The sequence below is a fragment of the Lepisosteus oculatus genome, chromosome 8, assembly GCF_040954835.1.
Source record: "Lepisosteus oculatus isolate fLepOcu1 chromosome 8, fLepOcu1.hap2, whole genome shotgun sequence".
Taxonomy (NCBI): Eukaryota; Metazoa; Chordata; class Actinopteri; order Semionotiformes; family Lepisosteidae; genus Lepisosteus; species Lepisosteus oculatus.
In genome coordinates this window covers 19,957,418-19,985,249 of record NC_090703.1, presented here as the reverse complement: position 1 = coordinate 19,985,249, position 27,832 = coordinate 19,957,418, and the positions used below count along the sequence as shown (strand labels likewise).

The 27,832-nt window shown below is 41.9% G+C and overlaps 1 protein-coding gene across 2 annotated transcripts in view; it reads left to right on the top strand.

Moving 5' to 3' along the window:
* Positions 1–27,832, top strand: part of ccdc88c (coiled-coil domain containing 88C) — an 82,862-nt gene that overhangs the window by 23,741 nt on the left and 31,289 nt on the right. For both annotated transcript variants that reach the window (XM_069193357.1, XM_069193358.1), the window contains exons 4-16: positions 9,883–9,952; positions 14,063–14,121; positions 15,926–16,009; positions 16,390–16,530; positions 17,936–18,120; positions 18,760–18,841; positions 19,592–19,750; positions 21,252–21,398; positions 22,360–22,504; positions 23,577–23,758; positions 24,327–24,464; positions 25,853–26,923; positions 27,249–27,376. In XM_069193357.1, the coding sequence (XP_069049458.1) occupies positions 9,883–9,952; positions 14,063–14,121; positions 15,926–16,009; positions 16,390–16,530; positions 17,936–18,120; positions 18,760–18,841; positions 19,592–19,750; positions 21,252–21,398; positions 22,360–22,504; positions 23,577–23,758; positions 24,327–24,464; positions 25,853–26,923; positions 27,249–27,376 (2,591 nt within the window). The remainder of the gene's footprint in view (positions 1–9,882; positions 9,953–14,062; positions 14,122–15,925; positions 16,010–16,389; positions 16,531–17,935; positions 18,121–18,759; positions 18,842–19,591; positions 19,751–21,251; positions 21,399–22,359; positions 22,505–23,576; positions 23,759–24,326; positions 24,465–25,852; positions 26,924–27,248; positions 27,377–27,832) is intronic.

The window sequence follows — 27,832 nt, the reverse complement described above, 5'->3', positions numbered from 1 at the left end:
AAGAAAACACAAAATTTCGTCTGTGAAGCCTTCACTTGACACCTGAAGAAGGCTTCATGGCCGAAACATTGTTTTCTTTCTCCCTTTTTCAGCATGGAATAAACCTATTACTTGTTCCTTAACTATTTTGTGTCTGGTAGGAGTGTGTTGCTGGCAACCAGTACTAGCAGTGTACTAAATGCCATTTGGCGTTTTTATTAGGGAGAGGAAATATACAATTCTGCGACTGAGGCAGCTGCATAAGCCCCAACGGTTACAATGAGCAAATCAATCCCTTTAATCAAAGCGAATAAATCACTAGGCAAAAAAAAGAGATTTCAGGCAAATCGATAAACACTCTCTGAACTGCTGATCTGCTGATTTGGCCTTTCTTGTCCTAATTAGAACATTTCATTTCCTTTTTAATTTATCAGTTTGTTAAAAAAAGGTTATTCAGATTTCACTGAACAGACTTTTAAAATAGAAAAAACTGCAAGCTGAACTACCAGTTTTAGAGTTAACTGAATATTAAAAGAGGCCAAATGAAATTTGATTCCCTAGTGTGAAACAGATTTATGCTCAAACCTATCCTGTACAGCTATAACATTCACATCAAATTTCATTTTTAAATGCCTTTAGGTTTATCTTAATGATCTTTTGGATGCATTCATAGACCACTATTGACTATATGCAATATAATTTCTGTAGCCTTATTTTTTGCTTTTATAGTTAAAAGCCAAAAGCACAGTACCACATCATTTAATCTTGGCTATTAAAAGGTGTGAAGGTTGTATGTCCTTGCCTATTTAAATACTTTTCATCTCCTGGGATGTGAAAGCCCTTTACATATGGCAGGTGACTCTCTTTAACCACCACTGAAGAGCCCCCACCTGCGTGACACCTGGTAGCCATTCTAGACCAGGAGTTTCAGTGGGGGCAGCTCAGGTGAAGCAGTTACTCACTTCTACACCTGACTTTATGAAGGCCAGTTTATGTAAGCTCATTGAGCAGTTTAATCGGGAGAACCTTAGTGATTCTAGTTCAGCGGGGGGAAGATGACGATTTTAAAATTCCAAAGCAAATGCTGTTCTTATTTCTGTTGTTTTGAGCACATCTTGATCTTGTATGGTGTGCTATGCTAAAAAATGTCATTAACGTTTATTAAGTATGTTGCGTGCACCTTGGCAACAGTGTATCAGAAAGGAGACTTGCTGCGTCACGCCGAGACAGACAACTGCCGTTTGCCCGGTTTTCCTCTTTATTTGAATGTGGTTGCGTTTGTAAATGACTAAACACTGATGTCTGTGTTTGCTTTGGCCCATAAGCATGCATGGAGCTACATTTCATTCCAGAATGGCATCAGCAGTGAGCCGCTGATGCAACATGTCTGCCTTGATCGAAGATATAGACAATATCTCACCGAGACATATCTCACTTTGAACTCAGTGGACACCCCCAATCCTGGCTCATTGCCATTGTCCATTTTCATTCCCAAAATTAATTACGTTGAGCTGACTTACTGGGTATTATTCTGTCTGACATTTTTATACAGTATGCCAAAAGAAACATGCAATGCATAAATGGTTATATGAAATTCAGAGATCTCCGAAATGGTGAAATCTTGAATGAATGTGAATCTTGTGAAATCTCGAATGTGGATGAATGGTTAATTCCCCCCCTCCAGTAATACCAGTAATGTGACAGGATTTTGAAAAGCATATGTCCTCAAAGACCTCTCTACTGAAGAAATAATATAATGAAAAGGTGTTTCAGTGTTTGTGGTGAATGATTATTGAAGTTCAATGTGATATATCTCCACCTTTGGACTGTGTCTCCTTTGACTCCATATGCCCACTCTGTACAGAGCTTGACACCGTAAGATGGATTTTATTTGCAAGCTCATTTGTTTAATTCTGTTATGTAAAGTGTACAACTGACAGAGCAGATGTGCAGGTTGAGTGTACGAGACTGCATGTGAAAAACACCCATTACTCCCACAACAGTGCAGTCTCCTAGTTACTGATTCATCCACTTCTGGCTGACTGATGTTCATTCATTGAAGTACCTCGTAAGCAGTTATGCAGAACAGCCTGCTAATTTAAAATCAGAGACTGATGTTTTGCCGTAAGCACAGTTTTACACAATAAGAGATGTGCAGGTCTTTATATTTTTTTTGTTAGAATTTAGAGTTGGAGAAGTAAGAGCCAGAGATGTACTCCTTTGGCATGCCCAAGGCTTGAGCCAGGTGTCATTTGACAAACTGCATGTACCACCTCTCTTGACATTAGAGCAAGTTCCAACTGGACACTTGGTGCTTTTCTCAATGGTGGCCATGGATGTCTACTCAAGTCACAAGAGTATTTGTTTGCCAGGAAGTTGACGGAGCCCTGTCTGAATAATTTTGGACCTAGTCCAGCAGTACCCTGTCAGTGGTGTGCCTCTACTTGGCAAATCCTGGTCACGGTTAGTGACATGATTGCAGGAAAAAGCTAGCAAGGTCTGGGTCATAGAGCTTGAGCTTGAGATCTGAGCCACTGAATTTAATTTCATGCTGAAACCTAGTTGTGGAAATAGAATAGCAATGCAAATGCTGTTCATTTAATATAGGGATCCATTTTTTGTTATGTAAAGCAAAAATAATTTCAAAAATATGGGTAGTGACCCTTTTTTAGCTTTAAGGGTCATTTTGTGGTTTGTGGTGACTGAAGGAAGACTGTTTCGATTGTGCAAGTTATAATTTGTCTTCTTGAAAAGTCTGTACTCTCTCCTTTCAGAGTGCTGATTCTCCAGGATCTATCAATAAAACTGACTAAACCCCTTAAGCAAGCAGCTGTAAGATATTTAAATAGGTCACCAGAGCAGTAGGAAATGAATCATGGGCATATTGGTGTATTGCTTGTTTGCGCTATGCACCAGTCAATGGATAACGCTACTAATAGCAGAGTTAAAAAAAATAGCCTGTGTTGGTATCGATTTTACACAGCAGTAGAGCGATGTGGCAGGCCTTCGGAAACAATTGATTCTTTTTAAAGAACAGCTCAGAAAAATGCGCCCATCAGCGATTTGGCGGATGCCTGGAATTTCAGACCAGGGTCTGGCAGGGCCTGCTATTGATTGGTCCACTTCTGCAACAGGTGTTGACTGTCTGCACTTTAGCCTGCCAGACTAATAAACGCAGGTAGCGATCAGAAAGCAGACAAAGGTGTACAGAGGAGTAAGTGGCGCAGCTTATTCTCAGAGCTCGATTCAGAATCCCTTTGGTGGTATTTTCCCAGTAGGCACATCTCACTTCTTTTCAGGGAACAGTTGCAAGATAGAAAACACCTGAAAATTCTCACTGAAGATTTTGGAAACGTATGCTGCCTAATCTTGACTTGAATAATTTCTGCTGTGTGGGCCGTTTTGTGGTTGCGCAGCCTAACCCTATAACCCTGTCTGTTTTTAAGTACAGACAGAACAACGTAATACCCTCAATTATCGTATTTCCTTCGATTAATAATGCGCCTGAAGCAAGTGAAGTCCATGGCCACCGTGTCAGAAGGAACACTCACAGCACTGCAGTGTTAGAAGTGATTAATGCTCTGTCACCACAGTAACTTTCTCTCCTGCGCTGCCGCCATCTTGCCCTCCCTGTAGTTTAGCCAGAGGGAGATCTAGGTTTTTCAGTTGTTTTGGTGCTCACCTTGACGACAAGCTCTTCTTACGCCAGAGCCCACAATAAAGTCAAGTCACCCTAAAGCCCTTTTCAGGGTTTCCCAAGGCTCTCTCGTGTCTCTTCTGAACACTGCAGGTGTTGGCGCTGTATTTCAGTTATGACTGCAAGAGAATTTTGGAGATATAAAGGTAATTTGATATCCTTCTTAACTGAGAATGAGTAATGCACAACTTCCTGCCCAAAATCAGTAAGCACAGTGGTGTTTCCCACAAACCCCTCTGCGCCTGTGCTACAAATATTGAACAAGTGCCTGAGCCTCATTCAATAGACCAAGCAACCATGTCTTTTTTTGTTTGTGTTGCTTCTGCTTTGTGCTTGGGGTTCTCCCATGTCTGTGACCTCCAAGCGAAGGTTACATGTTTCAGCAAGGCAAAGCTTTGTGTGTCTTCACTTTTAGAATCCACAATTCTTTTTATTTTTGGAATTGCAAGTTGTTGTTAAGGCTTCCGTACCCACAGAAGAATGAGACATGTGGTCATGCCAACTTAGAGAGCCCTGTGTTATTTGACCCCCTCAGGGCTTGAGAGTGAGTGCCAGCTTGAGGAGTGGCCCTCCTCTTACAGATGGCACTCAACACGTTGGAGAAATGCTCTTGTGCCCATCCCTGCTGGAGCTTAGCCAGTTGTGCATAATTCCTTGGGAATGCTTGCTCAAAGGGCAGTCAGCATCATTGCATGTGCTTGAGCTGACAGTCTGCCTGATGTATCAGTTTTTAATATCTAACCGTACTCTGCTCTTTGCTCCCCAGCCAAGCTGGGAAAAGTCACGTGGAGGATGTTTTCCCAGCTGTGGTTCTTCATATATCCTGTGGAGCTTAATTGTCTGCTGAGGGGAAAAAAAAAGATTCAGCACACACTGAATATACTCAGGGTTACCACAGTCCCCTCTGTTCACCTAGTCCTCGGCCTCTGACGGCTCTTGGCTAGTGTTAGCAAAATTCAGTCTGTGCCTGAGCTGGTGCTCTTTTAAGCCCTTTGTTCCGAAAGGCTTTTACCAGATGAATCGCTGGGGAAGCCTTTTGCTCCTTTAGGACAAAAGCTCTTTCCTCTAGTCCAAATGCTCTGTGTTCCTCCTCTTTAGTACTTTTGTCAGCACTTCAAGTCCCCAAGTAAAAATGGATCCAGATCTGTCAGTAATGGAACAATGGCAGAGTGAAATTTGCCCTGATGACATCATGAAATGACAGACACTAAAGAACAGCAAGGGCTAATTACTCTTGTGATTAATGTTTCTGTGTGCAGTCTGAAGTAATTTTGGAATACGAGTGTCTTTGCTTCAAAACACATTGGTGAAGGCACTGTTTCTCATCTGTTTGGCTTATTGCTATATAGCTTTTGTTTTATATATTGCCCGACTTCTGTCCCACAATCTTGAATTCCTGTCCAGCTCCTTGGTTGTTTTTATTTTACCTGTGCAGTGGTAAGTTACAGGTAAATGCCTGTTCTGTGCTTGCTTGTCAGTGCTCATTTCAGCTTGAGAAATGCAACAAGACTATCAAATCAGCAACACAGCTTGTCTCCGGGGCAAATGACAGCAGGTTACACCAATGAGAAGACAATGAATCATAAATAAAATATGTACACCAAAGTTTAATTTTATTAAGCTCATAGATACAGCTTTGTACTAATACCCTTTGTTCTCAGTTGTAGTTGAGGTGTTAACTTAATTCAAAGTTCAGTCTGATGATCAAGCATTTATTGTGTTTTGAAAGATGCCAAAGGAGTACCTTTTAATGAAGGGAAACCACATTAAACACACAGCCATTAAGCTTGTGGTTTGAAAAACCTTCATTGCCAGTTCTTTTCTTAGACTTGGTTCAAAAGCAAATTCCAGTCTTAACATAATATCAAATATACTGCACATAAACTGCCGTAATAAATACTTTGGAACTGTACTGAAATTTCCGACGTTTGCGAGAATTGTAATTAAAAGTAGATATTGCAGCATAATGAGTCTTGAACCTGTTTTCTTGGGGGTTAAAAGGCACATGATTTCAATTATGTTTTTCTGGACTCGATTTAAACATTAGAAATACACTGAATAATTTAGTTTTAGAGTGGGTCTAAAGAAGCTCTTTGCAAGTGTGTTCTCTGAAAGTGTAAAATGATGTCCAAAAATATCATTTATAATTAAAGCAAATATTGTGACTTCCTTGGTCCTAGCACTGGGATTGTGAAAAAATAAAAGATTATAGAGTTATTTAAATGTGTTTTTCAACCACAGTTTTGTACATCCGTGTTTTCTTTAGCTCATGATGCAGAGGAGAAGGTGTAGTCATTTAAATGTTTGTGTAGTTCTTTTGTGGTAGATGGAATTGATGTGCATATTGTTTCTCTTCTTTTTACTTGCATCAGGTTGAATATGTTTTTGTCCCCTTTAACCCCAGAAATAGTGTATAGGCTGCATTATTTTATTTTTTTTAATACCAAGTGTACTTGTGTTTAATTTAGAAATACCTTGGTGAAGCAGAGTGTGATGTCTCTTTGGTTGGAATTCAGGGTAGAAGCGTTAGGGTACAGAAACGAAGTCCTTTTATAAAATGGCTCAGGCTTTTTGGTAAAGTTTATGCAGGTGAAATAAGTCTTTCCTTACGTATCCTATTTTGCAGGAATCTGTCCTGTTGTGTTATTGAGATTTTTGCCTGCCTGCCTCAGTGAGTTGCTGTCCAAACTTGCTGGTTCTGTTGGAAAGCACTTTGTGGTCGTTTGTTTGTCTGCCGTCTGTTTGTGTGTTGTACTTAACTAATGTTATATAACCAATATGTCTATAATTTAGCTGTAAAAACAGTTTTCCTAAGTAATTTAACTGATTCCTCATGAGATGAGTGACATTGTGTCCACAGAATTCCCCAGGCAGTGAAGTTAATTGTTTCAACTCCCTGGCATATTCATGGTTTAAGGAACACAAATGGTGGCAGAATGTTTTGTGCAGTAGTGCTTAAAAACATTTGAATAACTGAGCCTGTAATAGCCTGTAATAACTGTGGATTAATAATTAATAATGGAGCTGCTTCTTTTCTTCTGTGCTTTGACTATATAGAGAGTGACATGATTGAATGTCATACAGGGTTTTGTTTAAGCACAGTAATGAACATTTGCTTTGATGAAATGGACATGCTATACAGTATGTTACTTAAAGTAATTCTTTAAGCAGTTCTTTATTTTTTGCAATTTTTTCATTTCTTCTCCTGAAGATGAAGTTCTCTTCTAGCAGTCTATTACATGTCAATGCAACACCTTTATTATAAACCACATTTGCTCAAGAAATTCGATAGCTGAACGTGGTTTGACTGATATTTGTGTGGATTGTCTTCTGTTACAATTAATTGTTATTTGGCAATAAAATCAGATTGACACCTTAAACCCCTTTTATTGTCTGATTCTAATTGTTTTGTGTATAATTTGGCTTTATTACGGTGATGCTGTCATTCAAATACTGGTTAAAGAAAGCAGATACCAATGTTTCCTAGGCACTCATTTTAACCAGAGCCTGCTATTCTATTTCAGTCATCACTGTCATCTCAGTCAGCAGATTCTAACATTTAGCAATGTTGGCCACCATCAAAATGCACCCTTGATAAGTAGATATGCCTGACAAGCCCTTTTCTAGTGCAGCTTTTTATGAGAGCTCTGTATTGCAGGGTAGAGTTCTATAACAAGAATGCGAGTAATGTTTTGCCCATATCTAGATTTCAGTGTGTTGGGCTCCATGGTATGGTTTCTGTATTAACAACTTGGTTAAAAATGATTTCTTGTGTTGGCGCAGAATCTGTTCCGTAAGATGAGCTTAATTTGAAAGGATCACTGTCCACATTATTTTGGTTTCTTTTAAGTGTTAAAATGTTGATATGTTCTAAGAAAGAGACCAGACCTTTTTGTAGATAATGTCAAAGCTGTCTGTAAGAAGGCTGGGGGGATAGATGGAAGATATTAACACCATTATCTTCAACCTTGTGGGTCCTTTGCTTGCAACATCAGCCTGTAAATCTTACACAAGGCTGTGGAATCGTGAAGAACAATACAGTGGAATGTGCCCCAGGGTAGGTATCCGAGTGATGGACAGTTGTTTTCTTTCCCCTTGAGTAATCCATGGTTTGTGGGTTTACAGAGTGGAACACTCAGACAGCGGGGACAAAGGCAACAAAAGGTCTTCATGGGGTCCTGCCTGACAACCACATTCCTCACACAGCCCCTCCGCCTTTGTGCAGAAAAAGGGAATTCTTCTCCCCTGCTTTGCATGGAGAGATCACCAAAATATCATCGGCTGCACGGCTAAAGATGCAATTGGCGGGTCAGCTTCATTTGCAGTTGTGAAAACCTCAGAGCGTAAGAAACGGAAGCTCTTACTTCAGTGGGGTGATAACTGCGCTTGGCTAATTTTCCAGGATTCACCTGCATTCAGAAGTTGAATGTCAGCTGCCTGTTTCTCCAGGTGTTGGAGGAAGACATTGTGCTGTGGATGACATGCAGGCTCATCACAAAATGACCTCTGCTCCCCATCATATAAATGTTTGTCCCTTTAATACTTTAAAACCTGGAGTGTAGCAAAGTGATGTAAACATTTTTTTTTTGTTCATATCACCAGGTGCCCAAGATATTTTAAAACCAGATTGAGAGCTCTGATGACACATTATTATTATTGGTTATGTTTAAGATTGTTTAGAACTACATTACTACTAGGTTTTATTAAATTTCTTTGAAATGTAACCTGTTATCTTCTAAATGTTTTTTGGCGTTTTCCATGCTTAGCCAGACCTTTTCCATTTCTTAGCACCTGAATATCACGAACACATTTTAAAAGGGACTAATTTGTGAAGAACAAAACCTGGGTCTAAAGCCTCCAGAATTTGTTTTGCTTTTTTTAAAAAAAAATCGAAACACTCCCACACCCTTCCAAAAACCGAAAAATGAGTTGCACAGCTCAGAACCGTATCCAGTGACACGGCGCTAATTATAGAAAGTGTGCTGAATTGTTTGAGTGAAAGGGATGGGTTGCTGGGGCATGTTCAGTCTTGCAGGAGCTGTTGTTCTGCACTGCATACCTGACCTTGGCATTGTAGCAGAGCACAGAGGGGAGCAGTGTTCAGACCCAGCATGCTGTGCAAACAAAACCCTTCCCTTCCTCTGTGGCAGTAAGTGGGGGTGGAGGGGGCGTGTCCAGATGTGCACAGCTGTGAACTTTGCCTTGTGGGCACAGGATGACACTTTCGGCGGGCCAGACCTGCGCAATGATTTCCTGTTTGCTCTGGCGGCGGAGCTTAGAATTTAGCCCTTCTATAGAGAAAGTGTCTGCAAACAGCCCGTCTTGACTCGTGTACAGAAATACTCCACAAGATTGATCGATCTTGGTTGTGTTTTTTTTTTCCACAGAGATAGAAATCAGACTTCCTTTTTACAGCGCTTTGAAATGTTCTGGGTTGCTGGCTCTTGTCCAATGTGCTGATGATGCTGAAAATGACATTACACTTGAACTCTGCATATACTGGCTGCAAATAAGGTTAAAGGGACCTGCAACGCTATTTTTCATATTTTGGGGTTAGAAGGTATTGGCATTGATGAGTGCATTTCAAACCGCAGTGAAAGTAAAAGGTACACGGTAACGTGTAAAACCTACAATTAACATCACAAAATAGACAAAATTTCCAGGTCTGCGTGGCATCCAGTGAACTGTTGTGGCCCTCTTACATTGTAAACAAGCTGGCTTGTGAATACATCTCTGTCAATCCAATAGAAATATTGCTTTCAGTGGGAGCAAATCAGGATACATCCTGGGCAGGATACCACTCCATCGCAGGGCACACACAAACACAGATGTACACAGTCGCACTGTAAGGCCAATCTTCCCAGGAGCTAGTTGACCTACCAGTATGTGTTTGGACTGTGGGAGGAAATTGGAGAACCCAGAGGAAAGCCACGCGAACAGGGGAGAAATACAAACTCCACGCAGAAAGCACCCCAGAAATTGAACACGGGGCCCCGGCACTGCGAGACAGCAAAAGTTACCACTGCACTCTTCTTTATTCATGTGTTGTGTAAGTTGTTTACCTCTCTACAGTGTGTTCATCCACTTTCTCTCAGGCTGTTCCGGTCACAATGCAAAAGCAGCTTGTTCTTGTTTTGACAGCGGAGGGCACACGGGGGTTCCCAAACTGGCGTTTGCTTACAGTGTGCCCCTGTGTTTTGTTCCAGGAGACCCTTCAGCAGTTGATAGTCATGAATTTGCCCAATGTGCTGATGATTGGGAAGGACCCTTTGACAGGTAAGAATATTGCTTTTGTGGTTCACGCACAGGGCTTTTGTAGAATAACACTTCGCGTGTAAGAGAAGTGAGAGAGTAATGACTAACAAAGCTCCATGATTCAGTTTCTAGTTTCTAGCTGGGTAATTGAAACATAATGGCACACTATAAATAAGTAAATTGTGGGGAGTTTGTAATAAGTATGCAAGTCCTGATGCTCTGTATATATAGTTGGAAGCTTGGGAAATACACAGTATGGGTGTTACAGATGGGTATTGAGCTTGATTTATGAAGCTCATATTTATGACATAAACCCAGGAGTTATGCAACCCTGGAGCTCAGGCTGTGTTTTTTTTTTGTTCACACTTGGGAACCGCTTGCAAAGGCATTTACTTTTTTTTTTCAGTGCAGATATTTCTATAATTGTAATGATTTTTGTATTTGTCGTTGCGTTTGTGGGCGAGTTAAAGTGTCTTACATAATCCTGACACCAGGGAAGAATTCATTTGGAATCCCAAAGCCGTTGTAGTCTGTGAAAGCTGAGATTCAAACACTTTTTAAAACTGATATTTTTTAGAATAATTCTTTGCATCTTGTAATTATAAAGTAAACAATGTAACTTTCCTCATCAGTGTTCTGAAGTCCAATTCTGTCCTCTACATGTAATAGTTTTAACCTTTTTAGGATTGTTAGCATGACCGCCTTCTTGTCTGAGGTAAGCCTGTTCGGTACTGGGATGGGAGACCTCTGTGGAAGATCAGGTTGCTTCTGTAAGTGGTATTTGTGGATTTTCAGTTGTAATGCCCTAGTATGGTGACCGGGGACACTGTGCTGTAGGAGGTGCCACCTTTAACCAATGTCCTGACTACTTGGGCATTTCAGATCCCATGGCAGCGATTGTAAGGGTTATCCGGTTCATTTCCACCCTGGGTTACCACAGTCTGACCCCCCTCTGTTCTCTAATTCTTCATACTGTACCTCTTCTGCTAAGTATTGGGGCTATTGCACTTCAGGGCTGGGGAAGAGACCCCTGTCCTGTGTGTAAAGTCAGCTGAGATCTTATTATACAAAACATGAAGAATTATTATTACTATTTGCATTCATTGAGAGTTTAGATTTGTGATGAAAATGAAGTGAGAAACAGTAGCTTTAGAACAGTTAAGACTCAAGCTGATATAACACTCAAGTGGGTCATTTGGCTGATGCCACCCTGTGAAAGGTTCCCTCAGAGTCGGTTTAGTATTTCAGAGGGAGCCTGTATATTCTAGCCAGGCTCTCACACCTCCCTGACTCTGTTCTTTAGATCTGGCATGCACAGAGGGTGACACCCGAGAGGCCATTTGTTGTATCTCTCTCACCCAGCAGATATGGGCCCCTGCTGGGTCTGGCCTGCACCTTCCTGACTGAAGACTCCCAGGGGCTGTGCGTCTCTCTAGCCCAGTGTTAGGAGTGGTGTCTAATTTACATAACTGTATTAGCTGCAGGGGGAAAATTCTGTGCTTGTACTCTGTCCAACTCTCCGGCTTCTAGTTTTAGATTTGAAAAAGCTCATGGTGCAGTAATCCTCCACTGTGAGGATATTTTGTGCTATCATACTGTTGTGTAGTGTAATGATGTTTCAGAGTACAATTCAATTCAAGATACAGTATTTTATACATCCCCAATCCCCGGCAAGGGGTGCAACATACAACATGTAACAATAAAGAACAACATTGCTAAGAAAAAAAGGTATGTACATAAATAAAACCAGCAAAGGCACCATAAATGTGATTGAAAGTAGCAGTGTGTAGTATTTAAGAAGGTATTAAAGTACATGCACATTTAGGGGGGCGGCTCTGTCCAATGAATATCATATTGATAAGACTTCTTTGCAGTTATTATTTGCCAACCTGATGGCCTCTGGAACAAACCTAAATTTCCTTTTCTTTGTCTTGCTGTGGACAGCACAAATGTCTGCCTGAAGGCAAAAGTTCAAAAGGCTGATGAGGAATATGAGATGGGCCTTCAATGGTGCCACAAATTTCGATTCGTTTAGTGAGTAGGCTCGGCTCAGCTGTAGGGGTGAGAGCTCAGTTGGCCGGCATTGCTTGTGACTGTGTGGCCCGACCCTGTGATGTAAGCGAGCGCCGGCTCTCTGGCCCCGAGTACAAAATGCTGACAAGGACGCAGCCTTGAGAAATCTGGTGGGAAGGATACACGTGCTGCTTTTTAATGTGTTTAGGAAGTGGCAAAGCAGCAGAATACTTCCAGCCCTTCTGTTACAGACTTGCTGATTTGTGCCTAATTGAAATTGCATTCCTAAGTTCAAAAGTATGTTGAAGGGGTCTAATTATGGTTTGCAGATTTATGCCTTTGATGAAGGTTCTTGATTTTTTTTTTGCATGTCTGTTGGTCTTAACGTTTAGCCTCTCAACAGTGAATTAACACCTGTTTCTCCGGAGAAGTGCAAACATCTGTGTACCAGAGCTGTGCATTTCAATGACTCCTATGATCAATTAGCTTGCCCGTTTATTTTTTCATTCGTTTATTCAGGATGCTTCTGAAAAAATCGTGCACTGTTCCTGTCTCGTGCAGGAAGTAGTGCTTGTGATTTTCCATGGATCTGGGGATGTTTTTGTTTGAATAGCCTTCTATATTTAATTGCTTATCTCGATTCATAAACTTTCCGATTTGGTTGCACAAACTAGCACAGCTCCACGTCGTCTGCAGTTTTTCCAAATGTCCATTAGTAATTAAAAACTCAGTAATCTGATCATCTTGTCCTAGAAATTCTCTGGATGTGTCTTGCCTTTTTGTGTTTTTTTTTTTCAAGGTCAGGGTTACTCTTACACTGGGTACATCTGGTGTAATAAAAGAAAACCTATCACAGTAGACATATTACACTATTATTTTTGAAGGAGCATAACCACTCATATTTACTCTGGAGCTGAATTAATGTTAAAAGAAAAAAAACCTGAATGAAATGGAGGTCTTTAAACCCATTACAGCTTTTTTTCCCCCACAGTTGTCTTTTCAAATAGAATTGCTGATTATTTTTTTTGTTATATACTCACCTGATGTGGAATTCCCAGTTGTGTGCTTGTCCACATGTCAGCTCACAGTTCTGAATCCTGTCACCACACATAGGGAGAGTGAGGAAATGCAGATTGTGAAATCTCCAAGTATTTGTAAATATCAATCCAATCACATTTTATTAGGTAGTGATTAAAAATTAGCTGATTAGAATTAAGATAGTCGGATTTGTTGTGATTGTGAAAACCATCTTTAAATCATGCTTTAAGACATGTCTAAATTTTTAAACTTTAAAATATGTTTCAGTACCCATATTGGTATAGTGTTTGAATTCAGTGGCATGCCATTGTTTTGTATGCCAGCAGGTTACTTTTCATCTTTGTATGAGTCAGGGCTAAAAATATGCTAAGCTCAATGAATTAGCCTGTTGTGCGTCATCATGATATCTGTTTACGATCCGAGATGAGGAAAAACAAGTCTAATGAATACTTGCCTCCAACAAAATACAAGTAAAGGTGTAAACTGTAAACCATATTAAATTAACTTAGCCATTATGTCTGAAAACATTTGTGATCATACCACATAGTGAATTAACAACAGATGTTGGAACTGTTTTTGTTGAACATCATAAAAAGGCATTGTTCTAAATTTCTCTAAATAAGAGTTTCCAGGACTCAAGACCTCAAATGTTTTTTAAAATTTATCCTTTTGATAGGAGGCCTCATCATTGTTTTTTTTATTGATTATTGTTTACAGTCCTTTCTTCCACAGGGGATGACGTCTAAACAAAAAAAATGAAGAGAAATTAAACACTTACTTTCCAGGTTTATCTGGTCACCCCAAGATCTGAACTACATTTAGAACATTGTACTTTCAGATTTGTTTGTGGAAAATGCCTTCCCCTGGTCATATTAAATTCACTACTGTGGTGTTTCCTTTTTTCCTGAATGCCCAAATTTTGAGATCACAAACATGCTGCACATGAAAGAACATTAAGCCGTTTATATATATTTTTTTCTTCTTTTCACACGAGAGCGACTTGGCCTTTCTTAACTTACAGATACGCTATATCCTTGGTTTCCTCTCTGTATTTAGCATGTCTTCTCATTCCTCCCACAGGTAAAAGCATGGAAGAGATGAAGAGGCTGCTTTTGCTTATGCTGGGCTGTGCTGTACAGGTAACAGGCCTCACTGAGATATGACATGTACAGGGAACCATGCAGATCTTGAGATGAGTGAACACTCATTTCGCTGAATGTATTCTCTTAACTTTGTAAACCCCAACAGCTTATTGTATCAGGATAAGTTGTTCCTCTTGGAAGGCTATTGCTGTGCAAGTTGTGAAGAAAGAAGAACAATACATTTTATATTTGTTAACAGATTACTGGTGCTGACCATACCAATGAATGTGAATCACAGCAGGTACATATCAAATGTCTCTATTATACTTTCAGGAATAGCCATGTCGCCACACCCTGCAATATAATTTATGGCTTAATTTGTAACTGCAGTGGCAGTTTTTTTTTTACAACGCAGTTGCTGAGAATAAAATGCAGCCCTGCCATTTCATTTTGCCAGGGTCCATTCATAGATTATTGGAAGGCAGCTTTTCTGCTGCTGGCTTGTATAAAAGTGACCAGAAACCTGTACCAGAAACCTCCTTGAGTGTTTTGGGTCCTACACAAATACAATTGTTACAGTGCGGGGATGTGATAAAACTGCTGTGATTACTGCTTGGCACTGCGATGCAGTACTGTTTGTGAAGCAGATGGCATGTCACCTCTCTCAAATGTCTTTTCCTTTGTATTCTGTTTTATTTTTGTATAAATTTGTTTTTTCTTTCTCTTCCTGTTGTGCCTGGACGGTTGAGAGCACTTGTTTTTCCAGTTCTCGGGAACTGCCTGGAACCAAGTTCTAGAGAGGGAGGAACTCCCTTTACAGGGGATATTATGTGCTCGGTTGCACCAGGTTATGGTATTCAAGCGTTGGGCTGGCAGAGTGACTCTTCAGTCCCTGAAATTGTCCGAAATCTCCAGCTCTGGCCATGCAGAGTCCCAGTTCAGTTAATCTCCCGGTTACCTATTTTCAAAGACCAGCAACTTTTGTAAGCTCGTGGTGAAGAGTACTTAGTTTTTAGTTTAAAACAAATCTCTTAATTGCTAGATTTAACAAATTAACAATTGATCACAATGGAACTGTTCCGTATCTATAGAAATTGTTGGTTTAATGGTGGCCTGCTTGGATTGGGTCCCTCCAGGGTTGCAGATCCCTGCTGTACCTTCTGTGCCACTACGTAAAGAGCTATGAGAAATAGCTATGACAGGCGGTACAGGTAACAATCGGGGTTCCCTCTCAGAATTCCTGACTTTGTACATGTAGTATAGTAAACTTATGTTTGAGAACCCTGTATTTAAAGAAAAGTACATTTCTTATCCAGTGATTCTGATAAGATGTTAAATGGCAAAAGATCCCCCATTCCCTTTTGTGATGAACGCAACTTCCAGTACTTCTACCAATTGGACTGCCCAGGGTAGGCCTCCGTCAAGACATGTCTGATTTGAGTAAGTTTGAGTCTGTGCCAGTAGTCCTCTGTGAATAGAATTCCTGAAATGGAGGTCTACAAGTAGCCATGTAGTACAGTGGTTGGATGGTCGTGTAGCCAATCAGGGTAACTTTGGTTTGCATCAAAGCAGCAATCCCTGTACCTTTTCAGGTACCTGTGGCCTTACTGTGTTACCAGTGAGAGCTCCATCTGATGCAAACCATCCTGTGGTTCTTGTAGGGTTCACTGTGAGGAGCTGTTGGCATGAAAGTATGTGTTTTGGAGAAAATCTGAGTGTTGTCTTCATATCTCCTGTATTATATGAGAGTTTTAGCAAGCAAGCAGAGTTGAATAACAATTGGCTATTAAAACAATGGTCAAATCTTGATTGCACAGTCATTTAACATGTTAATGTGGATTCATTTTGTCGTTATATTCAGTGTGAGCGCAAGGAAGAGTTCATTGAGAAGATCAAACTGCTAGACATTGAGACTCAGGCAGCCATTGTCACCCACATTCAGGAGGTGAGTGGAGCTTGTTTCAGATGCCCACAATCCATGTAAAAAAGTAAATGCAATTTACTTCACTTCATGTTTCACAATTTATTTTGAAGAAGAAGATATATGGTTGATTTTGATTTTGTCACCTTTGACGATTTTGTACACTTGACCATTTCAAAATATTTCACAGCATGGATTTTTTTATTTCTTTAACCCTGATTACACATTTTCTCTGGGACTGGGCAGCTCTTCTTGCTGGTCTTGAGGCACCGGATGGGTGCACTTTGCACCTTGGTTCCATTTAAGTTCCTTGTGACTCTTAATTGTTTGACTGGTCGTTGTAGGTCTTAAGTCCTGCACTGATGTCTTGAGTCTGAGGTTCCTGGTGGCTCTCTGTGTTCCAGGTGACCCAGAACCAGGAGAACGTGTTTGACCTGCAGTGGCTGGAGCTTGCTGACCTGCCGCCCGAGGAGTTGGACCCGCTGTCCAGGAACATGGCCTTCCACCTGCGCAAGCTCATTGACGAGCGGGACGACTGCACAGAGGTGTGTGACCAGCGCTGCCGGCAGAGATCCGCAAAGAGCTCTGGTCTGGCTCGAGGGAAAGATCACTTTATTGGCCATATACAATGTAGGATTCCTCTGCCGGCTGCGGGATTCGAACCGGCAACCTTCCAGCCAGAGGCGCGGATCCTTAGCCACAGAGCCACTGCCCTGCCCCCAAAGAGCCACTGCCCGAAAAGGGCCAGGATGTTCTCTATGTGAAAACCCCTTTTTAAAAGCAAACGTTATTGTTTAGAAAATAATCACATGCTTTGCCCTTATAATGCATGTCCAGGTTCTTCACTGCACAATAAATTTCTGTTGACACCTTTCACATCTTATTTAGTTGTAACTAGTCTTGTCTCCTTGGGAGTACGGAAATACACTCATCAGGGTGTGTGCTTGTTCAGCACTAGGTAAACCCTACCATGTTGGCAACATATCGGCAACATTTTCTTGACAAAAGTGTAACACCAATGAGCTGTGGAATTCTTTAGTTAGCAAATAATAGGCTTCAGCTGACATTTAGGAAAACGTAAACAGTTTAAGCCTTCACTCAATAAATGGTCTTGCCCTGTGGTGTAACATTTCTCAGGATGATTATGACATGAACAGAAACAAGGAACTAAGCCAGTGTAGTTATGTAGTCTGATAACTCTCCAATTCTGTGGAGCATGTGCTTGAGTATAGTTACAATTATATATTGTACGTATGTTGTAAATATACAATTATATATTTATTGTGTGGTCCTATGAATATCTGTGCGTTGGTCAATACGGGAGGTTGTTATTAGTGGTTGTTTGATTATACTGCTGTATAGGTCAATAAAGCGCTGTGTGGGAAACTGTTCAGAAGGGAGTTACAGCAAATCATCATTGGGCTTTACTAATTCAGTCAAGTTAAGATAAGTTGATTGATTAATGAAATATCAGTAGTTTTCCCATGTGCTCCATGTGCTGTCAATACTGGGCTCTTGAACAACTGTTTCCAGTGCTGAAATGATTCTTGACCTGTATAGTGGGACTGTAGTTAACGGCCACGCGATAAGGATGATTAATAGAGCAAAGCAATTGCTGTACATTTACAGAACAAAATGTAAATGATGCCCGATAATGATTCCTTTATTTAGCTGTAGTGTAGAGATATCCCATTACCCTTTGTAGAAACTCTTCTGTTTCACAGCAATGGGATTTTTTTTTGGCTTTAAAAAAAAAAAAACCTGCTTTGGCAGATTCAACGGACAGTAACAGCGTTTCTGTTGGACTGAGTTGGAGATTAATTGACATAAATGTTTACGTCCGAAGTGTCTGAATACTCCCCAGTGGAAGGAAGGGTGTTGGTGTCGCCCTAGCCTTGTGAAGGTTTACCGCAGTTGGCCTCCGTCTCTTTCCCTCTTGGTCTAACCCAGGTCATTGTGGAGCTGACACAGGAGAGGGATTACCTGCAGTCCCAGCAGCCCATCAGCCCAGTTAAAGCATCCAGCCCTGAGCTCGTCACTGGCCCCGTCCCCCTCCTGTCCAAAGAGGACCGGCAGCACCTGGCTGTGGAGCTGGCAGACAGCAAGGCCAAGCTGCGTCGTGCCAGGCAGGAGCTGTGAGTGTCACTGCCCTAGTCTGTATCCACTGCCGGGCTTATTAGAAAGGGCAGCCATGTGCGTCTTGTGACCCACTGATACATGAAACTGGTAGGAGTGCAGACTGCTGTGATTTTGTGTGTTAGGCACAGAGATACAGTGGGGAAGACGAGATGATCCCACTTTTTGTTACACGTTTAATTTTTCTGTCGGCAAAGAAATTAAGAATGAATAAAACATCTGATTTCCAATACAGTTCTAATATCAATATGTAGTAACAGTTATTAGACATAAGAGATATAGTAATAAGCGAAGGCTGCTGCATTTTACATCCAGTATTTAAATTCAGCCCCGGAGTGTCCTAACTAAGTCCTAACTTTACACCTTTTGAGGACAGTGGATGATAATGCTATGCTATATTGTTTTGTACTCAGTGAGCCTTAGATATATATTTTTAACACTGAAATGGAATAAGAATGTTGAGCTCTTCTTTTAGAGTCTGATTTTACGAAAAAATACATAGGCGTACATTTGAGGAGGTCAATTTTCTAACTTATTTTGTATTCGTGATTTGGTGCATATTATTAACCCGGTTACTGAGTGACAATTACTGATGATGACACATCAGCCATGCTGTTGCTTTTTTCTCCTTGTTGAAGGGAGGAGAAGACTGAACAACTGATTGACGCCAAAAATGAAATTGAGCGCCTGGACCTAGAGCTGCAGAAACTGAGACAGGAGGTGAGTACACAAGGGATCACACCTTCGTCACAGAGAACGTGAGCAGATTCTTAGCATGAGCATAGCTAAATAATAACGCCTATCCAGGTCCTCCCAGGTGGGGTGTGCAGTTGGCAGACTCAGAACAGGTGACATATCTTCCCTTTAATAGACTAAAAGGTACATCAGTAATGGTGTCAGGGTTGGATTTTGATGGCTTGCTCATCAATTTCCTTTGGTGCTGAGGAGGTAAAGCTTTAGAGAACCACCGTGGCTGTACAGGATCAAATCACAGCTCATTGCCTGAGGGTCAGTGAAAGTAATGTTTCAGGCCTTTGAAAATATGAAACTGTCAGAGGAGCCGAATCTCAAAAAGAAATAGTGTCATGGCAAATTGAGTGCAACCAGAAAGGCTGGTAGGGGAAAAAGAGCTTCACGATTTACTTGTTTGCCAGTCATAAAAGATAAGGGAAAAACGGATTGTCCAGCAAAGAAGATGAGAAAATCTGGCTTTACTAAATAGGTTTTTCATCACTTGTAGTAGTGTGGTATAGATGTCAATTACTGACAGCTCTACATTTTATATTTCAATATAAATACCACTACTCCTGTAAGAGTTACAGTATTAAAGAACAAACACATTTTGTTTTTTCTGACTCATGAAATAACTTTTCAGAGAGGTGTAAAGCACTGGATGGTGCAGACTGATGTTGAGGCTGTTTACCGAAATGGAAGGAAGCCCTGTAATGTGCTCTCTTCTCTGGTCCCTAGAGCATACAGCTGCTGGCAGACGCTCGCTCAGTGCGGGCCTACAGAGACGAGCTTGACTCCCTGCGTGAGAGAGCCGGGCGTGTCGATAGGCTGGAGACCGAGCTCACGCGCTGCAAAGAGAAGCTTCATGATGTGCATTTCTACAAGACACGGATGGAGGTGAGCCAGGACAGTGGGCACACCTGGAGGATGCTGGGAAGTTTTCTGGGACCAAATGGTCGTTCAGACCAGAGACCACAAATGCTGCAGTAGTATATAAAAATTGACATGTTTAAAGTAATATGTAATGATGATGATGATAATGATAATAATAATAATAATAATAAACTTTATTTTATATAGCACCTTTAAAGGTGGCTTCTCAAAACACTTTACAGGATGACAATAACAATAAATAAGAAGACTACAACAATAAATAAGAAGATTTCACAAGATAGGACACAATTATAATTACAACAATAACAATAGAGAAGACCGTGGAAGGTGGTATTAAGAAGAGCAGAGGGGTGAAGAATGGAACCAGTTAAGTAAAGGCTTTTCTGACAGGTTTTGAGTCTGGATTTGAAGGAGTTTAGAGAAGGTGACTCTCTGATGTCCTTGGGCAAAGAGTTCCAGAGCTGGGGGCATAGCAGGAGAAGGCACATACAATGTAGACAGGCTTGGGGGACAGTAAGGAGGGCAGAATTTGAAGAGCGGTGGTTGCGAGGTGGGGAGTAGGAAGATAAAAGTTCAGACAGGTATTGAGGTGCCAAGCCATGTAAAGCCTTATAGGTGAGCATGAGGATTTTAAAGTCTACGCGGAATTTGACCGGAAGCCAGTGCAAGGACTCCAGAATAGGAGTAATGTGAACAGTTGCACTAGACTTGGTCAGGATTCTGGCTGCTGAATTTTGGACATGCTGCAGCTTGTTCAGAGTAGATTTAGATACCCCAGGGAGTAGAGCATTGCAGTAGTAAATTCGAGAGAATACAAATATGTTGATCAGCTTTTCAGCCACAGTTAATGATAGCATAGGGTGTAGTCTTGCGATATTTCTAAGGTGAAAAAAAGATGTTTTGACAGGATGCTGTACGTGTGGGTCGAATGTTAAGCCAGAATCGAATATAACCCTACAAATGGCTACAAATCGAAGCAAGGAAAAAATTCCCAGCTTGGATGTGCCAAATCCTCCCACTTTGTTCTGGCTAGAAGTTTCCACCTGATTCTTAATTTCAGACTTATTTTTATTGATGGGATAAACTGTGTGCTTAAAGACCTTCGAAAAGATGAGTAAGTTGGCAGACAGTCACTTGGGGAAAAAACAGGACCACAAGGTAAATTTGGTCCTTCAATGAACTCTATTAATTAAAAAAAAACTGCTTAAAACTATAAAGCAAATGAGCGTTTCAGACGCTAAATGTTCTTGCCATTCTTTTTTTTTCACATGCAAGGGTTCTTATGTGTTTCCAAAGAGCGAGTAAGCTCTGATAAAAAAAAAAGGGGTCCTTGAAGAATTTGGTCTTGCGTGTTTGTTTTTTTCAAAGCAGCAGCAGGGTTTAAAAAAAAAAGAAGGAAAACGAAACGGGAAGCCACAGGGTCGGGCTTGAGAGCGCGTCAAGCGTCTTGAGCGCAGCAGGAGCTGCCGCGGCCGCCTGTTTGACTCTCCGCTGTCGCCTGCAGGAGCTGCGCGAGGACAACATCACCCTGATCGAGACCAAGGCCATGCTGGAGGAGCAGCTGGCGATGGCGCGCGGCCGCGGCGACAAGCTGCACGAGCTGGAGAAGGAGAACCTGCAGCTGCGCTCCAAACTGCACGACCTGGAGATTGTGAGGCCCTCCGCCTGCCTGCTGCCATGGAAACAGAGGCTGCCCCCTCCCTTTCAGGCCCCGTTACCTAGGCCCTGCTCCAGAAGGAAAACCGTGGAGCAGAAGTGTTTTCAGACTTTTTGTGTGTCATTTAGGGAGCTAAATGACATATAAAAATTTTAACCACCCTCCCACTTCCCACCGGCCCCCGACTAGCTCTGTTGGTAGAGCCTGAGACTCATAACCTCGGGGTAGTGGGTCCGTGTCCCACGTCGGGAGCCAGGTCCTCCATGTTGGAGGTTGGGCACAAGGCTAACAACCCTGTCTTGTAAAAAATTACAGCAATAGGATGTTGCTGCCCCTACGTGCTGGAAGGCACAATGGGCAAACATCCATGGATCCATCCATCCACCCAGTTCACATGAAATTTAATCGTAATATAAGAAGTTTTTCACACCTGAATTGGGTCATAGTACTCTGTGTCACTCATCTTTTGTCAGACTGATGATCTTTGTACTGTGACACTTTCAGGAGGTTAGGCTTTAGTCTAAGTCCGTATTCATTGCTCCCCTTCCTGAGTTTCTTCATCACTGTACAGTTCATTCCCTGATTTGGTCCAGTTTAACCTACTTCTTGGTTTTGATGAAAATATGCTGGAAGGAGTATAAAAGAATACTGGTTGTAGATGTAGTTTTATTGTGCGGTTATGATGCTTCAATATACTGTAGTGCTACCAAACTCATGACATTTCCAACAATGTTATGTTAATACCCTTTTCCTTATAAAAAAACATTTACATTTCAAACTTTGAATTAAATCCCAGAGGCTAAAGAAAATCAAACCACTAGAAAAAAATAATAGAACTAACGTAAGTATCCATGCAGGGATGATTTCACTCTTTTTGTAAAGAAAGGATGCAGTTTAATGTCAAAAAAGGCTGTGGAGTCTAAATTAGCTGACTTTTCTTATTCCATCTCTGCAGGATCGTGACACAGATAAGAAGAGAATTGAAGAGCTGCTGGAGGAGAACATGATGCTGGAGATCGCCCAGAAACAGAGCATGAATGAGTCTGCACATCTGGGCTGGGAGCTGGAGCAGCTGTCTAAGAGTGCCGATGTCAATGATGGTCAGTGGGCTTCTCATTTTAACCCTTCTAGTGGACAGCTTTATGTCAGCTAGAGTATATTATGCCTTTCGAGTGCCTTGAAACTTTATAGAGCTGTAACAGCTGAGAAAACGGCAAATAACTTAATGCAGAAACCTTCAGATATTTCTGGTGTTCCAGTAAGACAGTGTTGTTGCTTCCTTGGCAGAATGTTTTGTAGAAACTAGAGATAATGGACCAGTTCAACATCAATCTCAGCAGTTTTCTTCGTGGTCAAGATGGGGAATTTGATGGAGCTACTGAAGTATTGTGTGCTTTAGAAGAGGAAAGTTTTGGGTTAGAGATGGAAGTACCACAAACTGCCAGGATATGGCTTAAAGGACCACCTTATCACTGTTTATCTCTGTTTTTTCACAGTGTGCATAAAACATGAACTGAAGAGAAACATGTAGAAGGTGTGAGCATGGAAAGGGGTCATTGTTCTGCACACTGAAATGATAGGATAGAGCATATGGATTGTACCTTATGTTTTTTTATTAGCTTGTCTGCTTTTCATAAATGCTAGTCCTTTGCCTTTTAAGAAGGCTAAAAACGTGAGAGAAATTGATTGGAATGTAAAAGAGGAAAATGGTCCTAAAAATTTCTCAAGAAGTTAAAAAATAAATAGAAATTTGCTTTCAACTTTACTGAAGCTGTATGTTTGAAAAGTAGAGATTTATTGTTCTCTGTCCTTGTATGAAAGTCAGAATATGTTTCTGAAAACATGGTAGCAATGGCTCTGTATACACCTGAAGTTAGACTAGTTTATTTTTGCTGGCCGTGAAGTATAGTTTCACACAACCTTTGAAATACTTTATGTTCATATACAGGCCATCTAGACAATTGGCACCTGCTCACCATTCAACACATAGCTCCACTGTGCACACCTGTAAGAATGGCCTTTTTCCCTTTATATTTTTCCCTTGAAAATATTGCAGAAATCTCTGGAATACAAATGGCTAAGGAAATCAACACTCCCAGTCAGTGCCCCGTCTCTATGAGGAGATAAGTATCTGTTGAATAATTTAACGCAAAGGAGTTCTTGTTTCAACAGCTCGCAAGTCATTTGTGTTCGAGCTGAACGAGTCGGCCTCCAGCCGCATCCTGAAGCTGGAGAAGGAGAACCAGGGGCTGCAGAGCACGATCCAGGAGCTGAGAAATGCCTCGCTGAGCCTGGAGGAGGAGAACCTCCGAGTGCTGGAGCTGGAGAAGCAGAACCAGGGTCTCGACAAGAAGGTGAGCTGGGCTGTGGGCTGGCTGTGAGGTTGTGGTAGGCTTCTCTGTGTCCATGCCAATGTGGTACCCGTCTTACAGCCCCAGTGTTAAAAACCCACACTGGAGAAATGTCTCCTTTTTGACAAGTGTAGATCTGGATGTGCATTTTAGTCAGGGGAATTTGTTTGAAGATAAGTTTATGAAGTTGGTTCAGTAAAGTGCTCGGTGCTGGTTCAGTGAAGTGCTTTACTCAGATTTGTGAATGGTTGTGGAAATTGTGATATCTTATTGTAAGTTATGCTGCTTTTTAGTTATAGGGAAAAAAATCCCCCAAGCATCTTTAATCAGGTTGAATGTTGGCAATTACAGATGCTGAAAGAATGTACAAGATAAGCCAATTGTAATAGATTTTAAGTTTAACAAATTTTAATTAAAAAAAACGTTTTCTTGACAGAACATATTTTAGTATGGAAGAATCTTCACTACTGTACCAACTTATTCAAAAGAGGAGTGAAGTTTGGCTGAGCTCCAAAGGAGCAGGATTCAGTGACACGTGAATTGTGTGTGATGGTCTTTGCTTGTGTTTCAGCTGGAGAAGTTGCAGACCCTGCTGGACCAAGAGAAACAGACCACACTGGACATGGAGAGTCTAGGAGAGGAGCTCCTGAAGGAAAAGCAGAAACTACAGGCAACACTAGACGCTGTCCGAGCTGAGAAAGACAGACAGGCAAGTGTGAGGGGTACCCAGAGCAACTGAGTGCTGGATCCTCCAGGTGTCCCCTGACTATATTTTCTGGGTTGGTCTTGCATACCGGTCAGGTTCTCTGTCTTCTCACCATCTCAGAAACATTCAATAAGCAGTGAGAGTACTAATCATTTGTAAGCTATAGTATTGTACGAAATAGCCAGCGGCTACATCACCATGCAGCTCTCAACTGGCAACCCGCTGAAGCTAAGCATGTGTGAGCCTGGTCAGTACCTGGCTCACAGGTACTCACAGATGGGAAGCTATGTTTACTGCCGGAAGTGGTTTTAGTGTGACTAGCAGGGGGGTGCCCAGCCTGCGGTCTGTGTGGATCCTAATGCCCCAGTATAGTGGTAGGGACACTGTACTGTAGTGGGTGCCATCTTTCGGATGAGACGTTAAACCGAGGTCCTGACTCTTAAGTGGTCATTAAAGATCCCTGGCCATTTCTTGAGAAGAGTAGGGATTTATTTCGGTGTCTGGGCAAAATTTCTCCCCTTGGCCTTTACTGTGGCCTCCAAATTGTCCGCATGTATGATTGGCTTGCACTTGTCCTGCGATGGACTGGTGCCTCGTCCAGGGTGAACCCTGCCTTCCGCTCGTTGCTTGCCGGGTAGGCTCTGGCACCGTATGGTATAAAGCGGTTTGGTAAATGACATGACAGTGTTGTGAGAAGTGCAGAGAAAGTCTGAATCACCCAAAGTTAAATTTGTTGTTGTTGTCTCTCATAATAAATAAAGTTGTCTCTCAGAACAACCTTAAAGTGCCTGCAAGCTAGTGGATGAAGGCAGAACCATTCACAGATGTTCCAAGGGAGATCTGAAGTGAAGATAAATCCCACAGAGAATTGTCTGGGTGGAATTATGGGTGTTATTCTTTCCATTATGCCTGATGTTGACATTAGCAAATTTGCGAGAAAACTCCTCAGCAAAATTAAGCCAAGCAAAAAAAATGAGGTAGATGTTTTTTCTCCTTCTAAACTTCATGAATGTATTCAAACCTCACATTTGAGGTTAATACCATAGTTAGATGATCAGATCCATCTTCATGCTGCATGTCTAGGAAAGACATATGATGGTAAGATATTCTTATTTGGTAAATAGTGGTTGAGATTAAACATTAAAATAAAAATGTTAAACTCAACATGGTTAAGAAATAGTGAGGTTTGAGTGGAAAGCTATATTGCTGTGGGAGCTACATGGGAACAAGTGAGCGTTAATTCCTCACAGAAAGAAGACTTTTCCACTTTTTATCAAGGGTTTAACCTCTACTTGTTTCTTGACTTGGATAATGACAAAGAAAGAAGGGTCATGTTGGAATGTTACCTCAGTGGCGCCGCTTTAGAACAGGCTTCTTTCTTCCTTCTGCAGGTTTCCGAACTGGAACACGAGAAGGAGCACCTGAGCCAGACTGTGGCCTCCCTGCGGCAGAGGGCTCAGATCAGCAGCGAGGCACGCATGAAGGATGTGGAGAAGGAGAACCGCATTCTCCACGAGACAATCACAGACACGGGCAGCAAGCTCACACAGCTGGAGTTCGAGAAGAAGCAGGTCCAGAAGGAGCTGGCCCAGCTCCAGGAGAGGATGGAGAAATCGGAGGAACTGGAGACAGAGGTACAGAAACTGGAGCGGGCCAATGAGCAGTTGCAGAAACAAGTGGCTGCCCTGAAGATCACCTGTGACAGGATTGAGGCCCTGGAACAGGAGAATGCGGATATGGAGCAGGAAAACAGAAGGCTGAAGAAGCTGGCGGACACAGCCCAGAATATGGCGCTCAAACTGGAGGCTCTGGAGAAGGAGAGCCGTCAGCTGGACGAAGAAAATCTGGAGCTGAGGAGGACGGTGGAGTCTCTGAAGTACACCAGCGCCAAGCTTACACAAGTTGAGGTGGAGAACAAGGAGCTTGAGAAAGAGAGAGAGGAGCTGACCAGGAGAATGGAGGTGCTGAAAGCTCTGAATAAGAAAACGGAACGTCTGGAGCTCAGCTATCACAGCCTGGATTCTGAAAACCGGAGGCTTCAGCAGATGCTGGAGAACAGTAACACCAAGATCCAGCACCTGGAGAAAGAGCTGCAGGACACCGAGCAGGAGAACCAGGTGCTCCAGAAGAATCTGGAAGAGCTACGCATTTCTAGCAAGAGGCTAGAGAGCCTGGAGCAGGAGAAACGGGCTCTGGAGCAGGAGCTGGGCCAGGCTGAGAAGGACAGGAAGCAACTGGAGAAGGAGGCCAAGAGACTGTGGCAGCAGGTTGAAGTGAAGGAAGCTGCGTTAGATGAGAGTGGCATGAAGCTGGCCACCATAGAGAAGGAGAACAAGATCTTGGAGAAGGAACTTACGAAGTACAAGGAGGCCTCAAGTAAAGTGAAGGAGCTGGAGAAGGATAACAAAGAGCTGCAGAAACAGGCCACTATTGACAAGAGGACACTTGCTACCTTAAGAGAGGTAGGGTTCTTTATACAGATTCTTAAAATAACTTCACTTAGTATTTTAAGTATTATTTCCAAGATAACATTTTAAGTAAAAACCATTGACTTATTGTTTTTTTTAATTCTCCAGCCAACTTACTAGAAAACGCATGAATATAGATATCATTTCTACAAAAGCAATGTTTGCATTTATTTTCCTTGGTTGTCTCCATGCGATTTATTGAAAAAAGTTGAGAGGCACATATCTTATTTAGTGGGGATGAAGGAAAAGCAACAGTTAAGTGAGCAGATCTGACTAGATGCTGGCAGCTGAACAGTCTGTGGATGCGCTTAACCTGCAGGACCTGGTTCACGAGAAGCTGAAGAGCCAGCAGCAGTGGAATGAGCTGGAGAAGCTGAGCCATGAGCTGGAGAAAATTGGCCTCAACAAGGAGAAGCTGCTGCAGGAGGAGCATAGCACTGAGGACAAGTAAGGAAACGTTGAAACCCTGATCGAGCCAGGGTCACGGCACAACCTGACTATGACTGGAATTCCCCAGGCAGGAATGGCAGGGTGAGATTAATCGGCCAGGGCTCCCCAGTTCTCTGTGTTACAGTGACCCCTATGAACACGTGCAGGACTTCTGGTGCTGGTACGGGTGTGTGGTGCTTCTGACATGCTATCACATTGCATTGGGATAATAATAATAATTGCTTACACTTATATAGCGCTTTTCTGGACACTCCACTCAAAGCACTTTACAGGAAAGCAGCGGAATGAAGCCAATTTATAGAGGGGGATTGTTAGGAGGCTAGATTGATAAAGGCAGATGGGAAATTTGGCCAGGACGCCGGGGTAGACCCCTACTCTTCTCGAAAAACACCCTGGGATTTTTAATGACCACAGAGAGTCAGGACCTCGGTTTTACGTCTCATCCGAAGGACG